Here is a 12,123-nt window from a genome sequence, read left to right as displayed (position 1 = left end):
CTCGTTCACATTGTTTTCAGAATTTGTTCTCTGTGATTGTAAACCTGAGATCCCCTTCTCCCGCTGGCTGCTAGTGGAGGGCCAGGCCATCCCTAGCTTCTGGTGACCAGCCAGCCATGTTTAGTTCATAACCTTCTTCCTCGATCTTTTTTTCCTCTTGATTAATTTGCATGTGCTACATAGAAGCACATGCAAGATCCCTTCAAGTCTTTTTTAGTACCCACTGGTGAAGCCATCTCTCTATTTCCTTCTTGCTATGTCCCGAAATCACAGTGTCCAAATGGGGTTGTGCTGAAGGAATTTGGAATCAAGTAGCCCTACATGAATTGAGAAGTAAAATGTCAAGTTGTCCTTACATGTCCCAGTGGCCCCATTCTCTCTGCAAGTAGCTCATTTCCCCACAGAACTGAGGTCATAGCCTGGTCAGTGGGGTGGCTGGCTTCATATTTCCCTAGAATCTCCAAAGCAGAGAGCTGTGCATTTGTAATATGGAAAAGAGGTGGGCACAGAACAACCCAAGGATGTAACCCAGCACTTCATTTATACCTGGAGGTATTGGACCTGGGCCACGATTCCATTGGCATTTCAGTCTCCTTTGGCATTTCATGGCTGTCTGTCCACAATTGTTGCTCAGAGACAGGGTGGGAATGAAGCTGGGAGATGCATCCTAGATAGACTCTTACTGTATATTCTCGAAGTGCACTGGAGTCTAAAGAAGTGGTTCTCAAATGGGGGTGACTTTGCCCTTCTTTACCCAAAGGATGTTTGGCAATATCTGGGGACATATTTGGTTGTCACAACTGGGGAAAGGAGTGCTACTGGCACCCAGTAGGTAGTAGAGGCTCGGAATGCTGCTGAGCATCCTCCAATGCACACGACAACACTGCAATAAAGAATCATCTAGCCCCAAATGTCAATAGTGTCAGGGTTGTGGTCCAAAGGCGCCTCGATAATTAAGGCTTGGAAGATCAAGTGACTTCACGCCTCCCTTTAATGTTGCAGCCTCGTCTGCTTTCAGATGACAAACTTTGAAATTATTAGCTGCTTCCCTCTCACCTGATTTTGTGTCACATTTCCCCCTTGTTGGTTCTGCCTGTAATTGTTCCTTTGGGCCATGTCCTCTCGAGCCTGTGACCAGCCTCATTACCCCACCCTCTTCCTCGGGTGTGCTCTGCCTAGTGAGGAACTTGAAGCTGAGTTCTGCCATCTTTTCCAGAGCCACCCGTCAGGCCATGGAGGGACAGGCCCCAGTCGAGCATCTACGACCCATTTGCCGGGATGAAAACACCAGGCCAGCGGCAGCTCATTACCCTGCAGGAGCAGGTGAAGCTGGGCATCGTCAACGTGGATGAGGCCGTGCTGCACTTCAAAGAGTGGCAGCTCAACCAGAAGAGGCGATCCGAGTCCTTTCGCTTCCAGCAGGTAGCCAGCTCCCTCTGCATGCTCATGTCACTTCTCCGCTGGACAGTGGAGTGGGGGCCATGGCCGTCTTATGCGAATCTATACTGAGCACCTACAGCTGTGCCTCTGAACATCTGCATGGGTGTCCCTTTGAGTCAGGAGCCTCGCGTCTGTGTTCCCTTGTCTGGAACCCCACAGCTCCCTGGCTGAGAGCTGGATGGCTTTTGGGGGTGCTGTAGCTGGAGGTTAGGAACAAAGACTCCTCTGTATACCCTAATTCTGTTACTCTGCACTTGGCCCTTAACTTCTGCTTGTGTTTTTTTTTTTTAAATATTATTTTTTCTCCCTCTCCCTATGTCCATCTCTCTATTTCTTACTTTGTTTTGACAAGGTTTTACTAAATTGCCCAGACTGGTCTTGAACTCATAGTCCTCCTGCCTCACCTCCCGGTGGCTGGGATTACAGGCCCCACCGCGCCCAGCTCAGCCAGCTTTCTTCTTTACAGTCTTTCCCTACTCTCAGAGCCAAACCTCTCACAGAAGGATCCCTTTTTAGGACTCAAAGAGAACTTGGAAGGCTCCCAAGAAATATGATTAAATGAACAAAACAAGTTACAAATACAAAACCACTCGAGTTAAAACAACTCCTACACCAACAGGCTGCGTTTCTCCAGGCGCCCGGGCTGCACAGGCAGAGCCCTGGAAAGGGTCAGTGCATGCCTATCCCAGTGGTTACCTATGGGAGGCACTGAGATTAGAGGACAGGGTGTCACAGACTCTTGCTTTAGCTATGTGGTTTGGTTTTTCATGAGAATAGATAATTCCACATGTTTTAAATTATACTCCATGGATATGCTAAAAAGGAAGATATGGGACCCATGAGGCTAAGAGACAGTCCACTTCCCTACTAAGTGACTGAGTCAGGATTAGAACCATTGCCTTTTAATCTACCTCCTGCTGTGTATATTCTAAGTCCTGTTCTCACAGCATCTGAGACACCAGCTACTGGGGCAGGGGAGCTTGTGGCAGCCACCCAGCAGTGACCCTGGTCTTCTGGGGTGGATGAGGTGGTGAGAAGGCCACAGCAGTGTAGCTCTGAGAGCAGAGTGTGGGCGCTGTGCTAGTGTGGAATAGACCTGCTCTTCCTCGCCCCATAGCATGCCTTTAAAGTAATCATCACACCCATTTTACAGAAAACTGAGGCTTGGAGAGGTGATTCCATCCAGCTCCAGCTCCCTCCAACCCTCCACCTTCCTCCTCTTAGTGCTCCTTAAAATGGGGCACCCTCCATGCCCGGCTCTCCCTCCCTCCCTGACTCTCCCTCCCTCCCTCTGGGCTCTGAAGGGTGGAGGGCACCCTGCAGGGCTGAGGGCAGGAATCCAGGCCCCTCCTCACTCAGGATCCCCAAGGTCGTTGCAGGTCTGCAGAAAAAAGACTGGCCCTGGCCAAACAATGATTCCCCCCGCACCCCGTGTCTGTGACCACGTGGCACAGTAGATACCAGCAGCCAGGCTCTGGAGCCATCAGCCTAAGTTTACACCCTTATTCTGTCACTTGCAACCGGAGGACGTTGGCCTTGCTGTGCCCCCATTTCCCCACCTCTGAAGTATGAGGACGGAGATTAGATGTTGTAAACCACGGAAATCCCTCACGTGCCTGGCGCAGAGTAAACACATACTGAATGGAGCTGTTTCTGTGCCTCTCCATCCAAGAGCATCTTTCTTTCCCATGAACTTGCCCAGAACTCCTGGGTAGAGGGGACAACTGAAGTTCAGGTTCAACACATCAGAGAACCCCAGTCCATGCGAGCACACCCTACTCTGTGCCTCTACAGCCTCCTGGTGCATCCCGAGACTGGTGGGGTGGAGGCTGTTCTGAGGCCCCCGCCCCTGTTCTATTTCCTCTGCCTTTCTGTCTGCCCCCCCATCTTCTTCATCTCCCATTTCTACCAGAGGTTCCCTTCAGCTTCTCTGTGCAGGTGACTGTTGATTCTGTGTCTCCAGTGCCACAGTTCCAGCCACCAGCAGGATGTGTCCTTCTGAGGTGCCCTAGACCTGCTGCGTGTCCAACAACAAACCGTCCTTCCAGGCTGCTTCCCTTTTCCCACTCCCTCTTCCTGTTTACTGCTCTGCCATCTCCCAGAGACCTCAGGCCAGATTCCAGGATTCTATGGCTCTTGACCCATGTCCCTTGTGTCTGGTCGTGTTCTGTGGCATTTTTCCTCTCATATCTGCTCCTGTATTTCCATTACCCCAGCTGCATCCCACTGTCAGCTCTGTCACCTGCATCTGGTCTGTTACCTGGTCTCCCGTGAGGCTCCTTATCTTCAGCTCCTCCCCTCATTTCACCAGAACCTTAAAGCCATGACCCCTGCACAACTTCCAGTGTTTCCGGGCTGCTTCTGGACAAGGCTTATTCTACTCATCCTGCAGTTATGAACTTTCTAGTTTTTCCACCTGGGATTCCCTAACAGGGACCTTCTTCTTCAGCCAGATTGTCTGGACATACCCTCCAGGGCATTGAATGCTTAGATGCTTAGCTTCCCTAGAATGCTCAGATGCTGTTGTTGTTGATTAACTAAAATAGAAGCAAATCTTGAGCCTCAAGTATCTTTCCAAAATTTATTGAATGGCTACAGTAGACCAGATGGCAGGATTATAAAAAGGTACAACACCTGGCCTCTCGCCCTTGGAGAGTACACAGTGTCCCTGAAGAGACAAGGCACACACACAGGCAGGAGCACATGCACACACATACACACACACACACACTTGCAAGTCAGCATATCCCCAAGTGCTGTCAGGGTGGACACCAAGGCCCAGAGCAGTCTGGGGAAGCTTCAGGGAGAAGGTGAGTCTTGACCCAGGCCCAGAACAGACTTGTGGAGAGAAATCAGCATCCTTCAAGGTCAGGGTGATAGTGGGAGGACACAGTCTCAGAGGCAGGTGTATGAGGAGTGTTTGTGAGCAGATCAGAGACCAGCTTATCTCTGGGGTGTCTGTGGAGGAGGGCAGTGGGTTATAGGGCTGAAAATGCTGCTGAGAGCCAGAGAGGAGGGAAGAGACTTTATTGTGGAAGAAATGTCTTCTCTTTAGGTACAAATGTGAAAATGTTTTAGGCCTTGCCTATAGCTTAAAATCAGAAGGAAGCTCTCTAGTATTCAAAGAGTGTAATTCTGGAATATACTTACTTTTTTTCCCAGGAAAATCTTAAACGGCTAAGAGATAGCATTACCCGAAGACAGAGGGAAAAGCAAAAATCAGGAAAGCAAACAGGTATGTGGCTTTCTGGGACGCTGCATAGAGGAACAGTTGTCCTAACTGTCGTGGCCTGAATGAGCAGACTGCTTGCCCAGCACCTGTCTCTCACTCTGTTTACAGATCTGGGTCCTCTACTAGACTGTGAGGGTCTTTCAGACAATGATTCTGTCTTGTTGATTCTCTAAACAATCTAGTACCCAGCACACTGGAAACACATGCCCGTAAATGAATGAACGGAGGGAACTCTGCACTGTTCCACTCTCCTGCTCAGAGAGGATGGCAGTCTCTTCTCCTGAGGCACGCCACTCTACCCTTGGCACTTAGGAAGACACATGTTCTTTGAACACAGAAAGCAAAAAGCCCATTCGATAAAGCCCATTCCTGTCTTGAGGGAGACTGATGTCATCAGAGTCCACACTATACATTGCTTCTCGAGGACCTGCTATAGCAAGGCTCCTCTGTGCAGCCCCAGGGCTGTGCATTTCAGCTGTGCACACTGAAGACTGGGCCTCTCTGCTCCCCTTGACTCCCCCTCCCCGAGGCCACCCTGTGGCACCACCACCCTGAGCAAGTACCTGGTGTATTCACACTGCATCTTGTCACCGAGAGCCTCCAGCCTGCAGAGCTTTGATGCTTTTCCCTGGCTGGGCTTCTAGAGAGAGGATCTGGTGAGAAAAGGCTTTCAGAGGCCCTCAGTCCTGAATGGAGCCCCCTTCCCTGAAGAGCTAAGTTGAAACCTAGCCTTGCTTTTGTGCGGCTTCATAGTCTGCACCCAGCTGCCATCAACCCCCGACTCCTCACTAGCTTCCTCAGGCTGGTGCTACCCTGGTCCCCAGCAGGACACTTTCCCACCACAGGCCCCTTGCTCATGCCTCTTCCTTCACACCTGTATTCTTATAACTGGGTTGCGAGACCCCACCTGGCAGCCTGTCTTCCGGGCCCACTGCAGGGCACCAGGTTCCACCCTCATTCCAGCATCTATAGGACCTGCTGGCTCTTCCATTCGTCTGGCACTTCTGTTTTGCTGCTCTGATTGCTCTGACTTCATTCCTTCATTCAAACCACCAGCAATCCCCAGGGGTTCTGCCTCCAAACTGCACCCTAAATCTGGCCATTTCTTTTTTTTTTAAATTTTTTTCTTAGTTGTAGTTGGGCACAATATCTTTATTTTATTTATTTACTTTTATGTGGTGCTGAGGATTGAACCCAGCGCCTTGCACATGCTAGGTGAGTGCTCTACCGCTGAGCCACAATCCTAGCCCCTGGCCATTTCTGACCATCTTCTGTGCCACAATTGCAACCTAACCACCATCATCTCTTGCTGAGACTGTTGCAGTAGCCTCTTCAGTTGTCCCCCCATGTCCACTCTTGCCCCTTTACAGTTAATCCTCCAACTGCAGCCAATGCCTTTTTAAAAGTAACAAATCAGATGATGCCACTCCCTTGCTCTAAGCCTTTCAGGGGCTCCTGTGCCACTCAGTTGACAGCAAACTCATCATGTGGCCTGCAGAGGCCCACATGAAGTAATCCCTGAGTTCATCCTCCATTTTCCTCCCACCTTGTATCCCACTCCACTCCCCCATGGACTCTTTTATGTTGCTGTAACCAGGCAAGATCATTTCTCCCTCAGGGCCTTTGCACTTGCTGTTCTGCCATCTTTCCTGCTGGCTCTTTTTCATCCCCAAAGAAGACTTTTCTGCCATTCCTCCATGATTCACTTCCTGTTGCCTTGCTTTCCCCACTTTTGTGTAGTACAGGCCAGAATTGCCTTGTGGTTATGGCCTAGAACCCTGCCTCCCTCCTGCAGTAAGCTCCATGAGGGCAAGTATAAGTCTGTTTTGTGCTCTGCTGAATCCCCAGTGTGCAGTACAGTGCAATGACGGAGCTCATGAAGTCTCTGTTGGAATGATTGGTGTCAATAAAATGTGACACCATTCATTCATTCCACAAACACTTATTGAGCAGTAGGCCTCCAGCCAAATAAAGAAACCCATGGAACCCTGTCTTTGCCTTCTGGTAGCTCATGAGTTAGTTGTCTTTTTATTCATATAAGTCTGAGTTTCCCTGCAAGCTTCTGTCCTCTGATGCCTAATATAGTGTATTGTGGAAAATCATAGCCTAGTGAATGTTCATGATTTTGACTGTCAGATGGAAGAGGGGTTAAATGTTATAACTGTGGCAGAATCAGAGAGCTCAGCTAAGGCTTCTGCCTCTGTGTCCAGATTTTAAATTTATGATACCACTACAGATTGTTATGTGCTCTCCTGGTGGAGAGGAAGAGAAAGCAGAGATGGCAGAAAGTCTGGCTCAAGGTCTGGTCTGCACAGTCGTCTGAGGGTCAGATAATAGGGCTCTAGGTGGTAAAAGGGCTGAGGTGCATTTTAAAACTAGAGTTCATGAACCCAAAGATAGAAGCCTTGATTAAATGAAACATTGCAAGTTTTTAAATATAGGCAGCACCAAGAAACCTGTGATTTGGTGGTGCTCCCAGTGTCTGAAGCCCAGGAGTTGTAGCGTTGGAGTCACGTGTGCTCAGCAGTCTGAGCCTTCTGAGTGTCATCACATCTTTACCCCGCTTGGTTCCATCTGGCGCCACAGGAGATATTGAAGCAAGAGAAGTTTCCACGCAGGAGAGCAAGGGTCAGATTTTTGCTCACTGCCAGCTAGGAAGCATGGGTAAGATGCATCACAATCTAGTAGCCTCTGTCCCTGTCTGCATAATGGCAAAAGCAAAAAGTGCCCACCTGTTAGGGTTGCTATAAGTAAGCCAGGGTATCACCCGTGCCTAGCATAGTGCCTGGCACGTGGAAGCACTCTAAACCCAGCTGCCCCTGTGATTACACATGCCCACTCACGGGCTGGTATCCTCTCAGGCAGGGCCTTCCACATTGAGTGTACTTCTCTTGGACTTACCATCCAGGAGTGGGCCCAAGACTAATCAGGCTCCAGATGAGTGATTTCTATCTATTAGTCGTAATAGTCTAAATCAGAATGGTCAATATCTAAAATTTTCTAATGAAGCATGTCTTAATTCCCTCCAGCTGCTCCCCAAGAAGCAGACCCTTTGATAAGAAATTTCTTGTTAATTTTTAAAAAATTTTTAATATCAGGTGATTTAATTAAGCATAATAACTATTAAGTATTAGGCTATATATAATTGGACACTTTATTAGTCAGTATTCCATCTCTGTAAAAAAATACCTGAGATAATCAACTTATAAAGAGAAAAGGTTCATTTTGACTCACAGTTTTGGAGGTTTTAGTTCTTAATCAATTGGGCCCATTGCTTCAGACCTGTGGCTGGAGCATCTGGCAGAACAAAAATACCTCATGGCTAGAAAGTAAAAAAGAGAAAGAGGGAAGGGATGAGGTCTGATTATCCTCTTTAAGGGCATACTCCCAATGACCTAAAGACCTCCCACTAGGCCCCTCCTCTTAAAGGTTCCACCACCTCCCACTAGTGCCAAGTTGGGGGCCAAGGCTTTAACACATGGGCCTATGGGGAGGATTCCAGATCCAAACTTGAACAGGCACTGAATATTAATGACTAGGGATGGCAGCAGTCCACATGGGAGAATGTTCTACCCCTAGGCCCCAAAATGCCTCCTTGTTTTGCATTTTTATTATATTAAAATATGCATAACACCAAATTTACCACTTGAACCGTTTTTGAGTACAGTCCCATGGTGCACAGTGCTTTCCCCAGGCTGTGCAGCCAGCAGCACTTCCGTTTTTAGAATATTTCCCTTCTCTGGCAAGGAATTGAGAGCAGATAGCCCGAATGGAAGGTGATCCCAGGGGACAGAGCAGGGGGTGGGGAAGTGACACAGGGAAGGAGTCGAAGGAGAACACCTGCTCAGCGTTACCCTACCTGAGGAGCAAGCATTTATATACCAGCTCCCGCCTGTCATTGGTTGAGGCCTGCTGGGAGGGGGCACTCATAATTTGGCTATCTTAGATAGTTGGAAGTTGGACCCTGGACTGCAGGATGAAGCCCAGGGGCGTCAGAGCATTTGCCAAAGAGAAGGTATCATTTATGGCTGAGTAGATATGATTTATTAGTTAGCTCTGTAAACCTTGATTGTGTACTTACATGCTAGCTTGAAGTTACCTGTTCTGTGGCTTTTTCACATTGAGCTCCTTGAGGGGCCTTGGGGCTGCAGTATGTGTGTTTGTGGGGGTGGGGGTAGGAACTGGGCTGAAGGAATGGATTAGGGTCCTGGGGCTGGGGCCACTTAACTCTGCTTTGATCATGCAGCTTTTTAAAAATCTGTTTTCTGTGTTGAGCTTCTGTTGTCACTAAAGGAAAGAATTCTGTTTCACCGAAAACAAAAACCATTTGAAAATAATTGGCACGCAATCATTGTTCTACAGGAACATTTGGGTTGATGAGTGGCATTTCTGCCTAAAGGGCCTTTTCTAAGAATGTAACCCACTTTCCACACAAAGACTCAGTCTTAAATAGGCAACTTCATTTGTCTTAGCAAAATTGTTATTATTTTCTTTAACTGGGGTTGGAATACTAAGGATAATTGAAAACGGAGCCTCTGCTCACGATGGTGTGCTGGTTTTTCTTCAGCCTCAGAGAGTAGCTTTGCTCTTACTGGGCTGGGGCTGGTGGCAAAGGAAATCAGCCAAGGCTGATGTGACTTGGACCTTGGTGAATGCCAGGCCCCACAGAGAAGACAATTCATATCTATGTTCTGGGTGTATCCTGTGACACAGAGGAGCAGCTGAGTCCCAGGGAACCCACATTTGTGCCCCCTCTTTGTCACTGAATTACTGTGCAATCCAGGACCGTTCCCTTTAACCACTCTGTGCCTCGGTTTCCTCACTGGAGTTACACCTGACTTACCTACTTAGTGGAGAAGTCATGGCGCCCCGGGGGGAATACAAGTGCCAATGAAGACACTTTGGGAAAGTGCTATACCAGATAATAATGATGATTATTCTTGACATTGTACCTTTATTCAAGGAATGTCAGGATTTTGTAAGCATGTAGACTGGCTCTACCTGATTTTTTTGAACTTTTGACTCCCATTTTCTTTTCCCCTGTGTGTTTTACTTTCCTTCCTCATACAACCGGTTGAGGGTAGAAAATTGCCACCTTGAAGTTAATTAAGCAGACAGGAACCTCCCTTTAAAAGATGATTTTTAAAAATGTAGGACAAAGCTAAGATGGAAAAAAAATAATGTGACATCAGTGTGGTCCCTGGGACCCTGGGGCTCATGCCTGGATGCCTGGCTCTTCTCTGCCCAAGTGGCTCCAGACCTGGTTGGGTGCTTCCACTGGACCCTTGTAACCAAGAGAGCCTCAGGAGTGTAAGATTCTACAGCACACCAACAGCTGAGAAGCTGCTTGACACGAGGCCCAGATGGTGCCCCTGGACCCAGAGTTCTGCTGGACCGATGATAATACCATTGATTTCTTGGGTGTTGTAGGGATTCAGTGACCTACAAATATGGAGCCCCTTAGAACTGAGCCCTGTGCATAGGATGGCCTGTCATTACTGCCAATCCCTACATAACCCCCACCTCAGACAAGGGGAGTAACTCAAGAGAGATTGACTGACTTGCGTGATGCACTGCACAGCTGCTATGCGTCAGGGCTGGGATGCCACGGCATGTTCTGTCCACTCCCTGCTGAGGAAGTGCTTCTCTGCCTCTCTCAAGTCTGACTACCCCGCCCTTCTGTCTCCCAGCTTGGCCACTTAGCATTCCCTGGAAGTCCAGTGCTGAAGTAGGCGGGGAGAACAACCCATGGCCCCAGCCCCTCCTCTGGGCACCCCCAGGCTCAGGCATGGGAGGCAGGTGGCCATGAGCAGTTTGGCAAGTGACAGACTGCCCTCTGGAAGCTCATCTCTCTTTCCTCTGATTCCAGACTTGGAGATCACAGTCCCCATTCGGCACTCACAGCACCTGCCTGGAAAAGTGGAGTTTGGAGTCTATGAGAGCGGCCCCAGGAAAAGCGTCTTCCCCCCAAGGACAGAGCTGAGACGAGGAGACTGGAAAACGGACAGTACCTCCAGCACAGCGAGTAAGCAGCCCACCCAGCTGGACTCCAGCCGGAGCCACGGCACCTTCGGAGACATTCCGTTATGAGCCCAGAGATCTCAGTTGGGGCCTGATATGTTTTTTTTTTTTTAATGTATTTTTCATTGTTGATGGGCTTCATTTTATTCATTTATTTACATGCAATGCTGAGAATCAAACCCCAGAGCCTCACACATACTGGACAAGCATTACACCACTGAGCCACAATCCCAGCCCCCTCATATGGTTTTGAGAGGTGTAAAATATGGGGCATGGTTAGCCTGTGAGGTTTCTTCTTATCTTGTGAAGCCAGGTTGCATGATATTCTTCTTCTTCTTTTGGTAGTTGGAGATGGACAGAATGCCTTTATTTTATTTGTTTATTTTTATGTGGTGCTGAGGATCGAACCTACGGCCTCACAAGTGCAAGGCAAGCACTCTGTCACTGAGCTACAGTCTCAGCCTTACTCTTCCTTTTTATAAATGGCAAAACCTAACTATAATAGTTAACATTTATTGAGCATTGGCCATATGTGAAGCATTTTTGTAGATTATTTCATTCTCACAAAACCTCTATAAGATAGGTACTTCGACCTCTGTTTAATGAGGAGAAACTTCTAGGCTTGGTGTCTGTCCTGGGTTGAGAAGCTAATGGGGTCAAGCTGGAATTTGAACTCCCATCTGGATCCAGAGCCAAGATTCTTGACCCCTATTTTGCTGCTTCTCCAGCTATGCTAAGGGGAAGGCAAGGGTGCAAGATCAGAAGCATTAGAGAACAATGGACTCAAATTCAAGAATTCCAGCTTTACTGGTGGTTGAGAATCTCATTAGGAAATGTCTTCTTTTGGCTTGAAAGCTTGAATAGGAGTCTAATTGCAGCAGACATTGCCTGCCAGCAGGCGGGCAGGGGTTGGGAGCTTTGTTTTCTCATCCAGGACTGTGTTAGCCTACGCCAGACACACTGGCTTCACAAGCCCAATAGGTTGGGCTTCTCTCGTTTTATACATTTCCATGTTATTAAAATAGCTAGAAAAGCAATGAAAGAGCCAGCGAGAAGCTGAATTTCAGAACTCATGTCTCCTTAGATGTGAGTCAGAGAACCCCCAAATGAATGTTGGAGCAGGAAGGTCATGTAATTTGAGGTTCTTAATCCTTTCTACATCACAACCCCCTTCAGAATCCAATATGTGTTATGGATCTGTTCTCCAGAGAAATCCACACATCTGTACACACACACATATACACACACACACACAAACACATACACACACACTCACAATCCTAATTTTGCCCATCCGTGGACCTACATCAAGAATCTCTGAACTAGTTGCCCTCTTTATTCCATAGATGGGTTATTTGTGACCCAGAAAAGAAAAAATTTTTGTTCAAGGCCACACAGCTAGAGAGCATCAAAAGTGGGAGTAGAGGGCT

General features: G+C 48.1%; 1 protein-coding gene across 1 annotated transcript in view; it reads left to right on the top strand.

Moving 5' to 3' along the window:
• The window catches only part of Pik3ap1 (phosphoinositide-3-kinase adaptor protein 1), a 116,043-nt gene that overhangs the window by 87,509 nt on the left and 16,411 nt on the right, over positions 1 to 12,123 (top strand). Inside the window, exons 12-14 of the mRNA XM_046450545.2 lie at positions 1,217 to 1,422; positions 4,603 to 4,675; positions 10,542 to 10,697. Coding sequence (XP_046306501.1) covers positions 1,217 to 1,422; positions 4,603 to 4,675; positions 10,542 to 10,697 — 435 coding nt within the window. The remainder of the gene's footprint in view (positions 1 to 1,216; positions 1,423 to 4,602; positions 4,676 to 10,541; positions 10,698 to 12,123) is intronic.

The sequence above is a fragment of the Marmota monax genome, unplaced genomic scaffold (assembly GCF_021218885.2).
Source record: "Marmota monax isolate L192 unplaced genomic scaffold, Marmota_monax_Labrador192_F-V1.1 WCK01_AAM20220418_F8-fsc00004, whole genome shotgun sequence".
Classification (NCBI taxonomy): domain Eukaryota; kingdom Metazoa; phylum Chordata; class Mammalia; order Rodentia; family Sciuridae; genus Marmota; species Marmota monax.
This window is presented reverse-complemented; position numbering and strand designations above follow the sequence as displayed.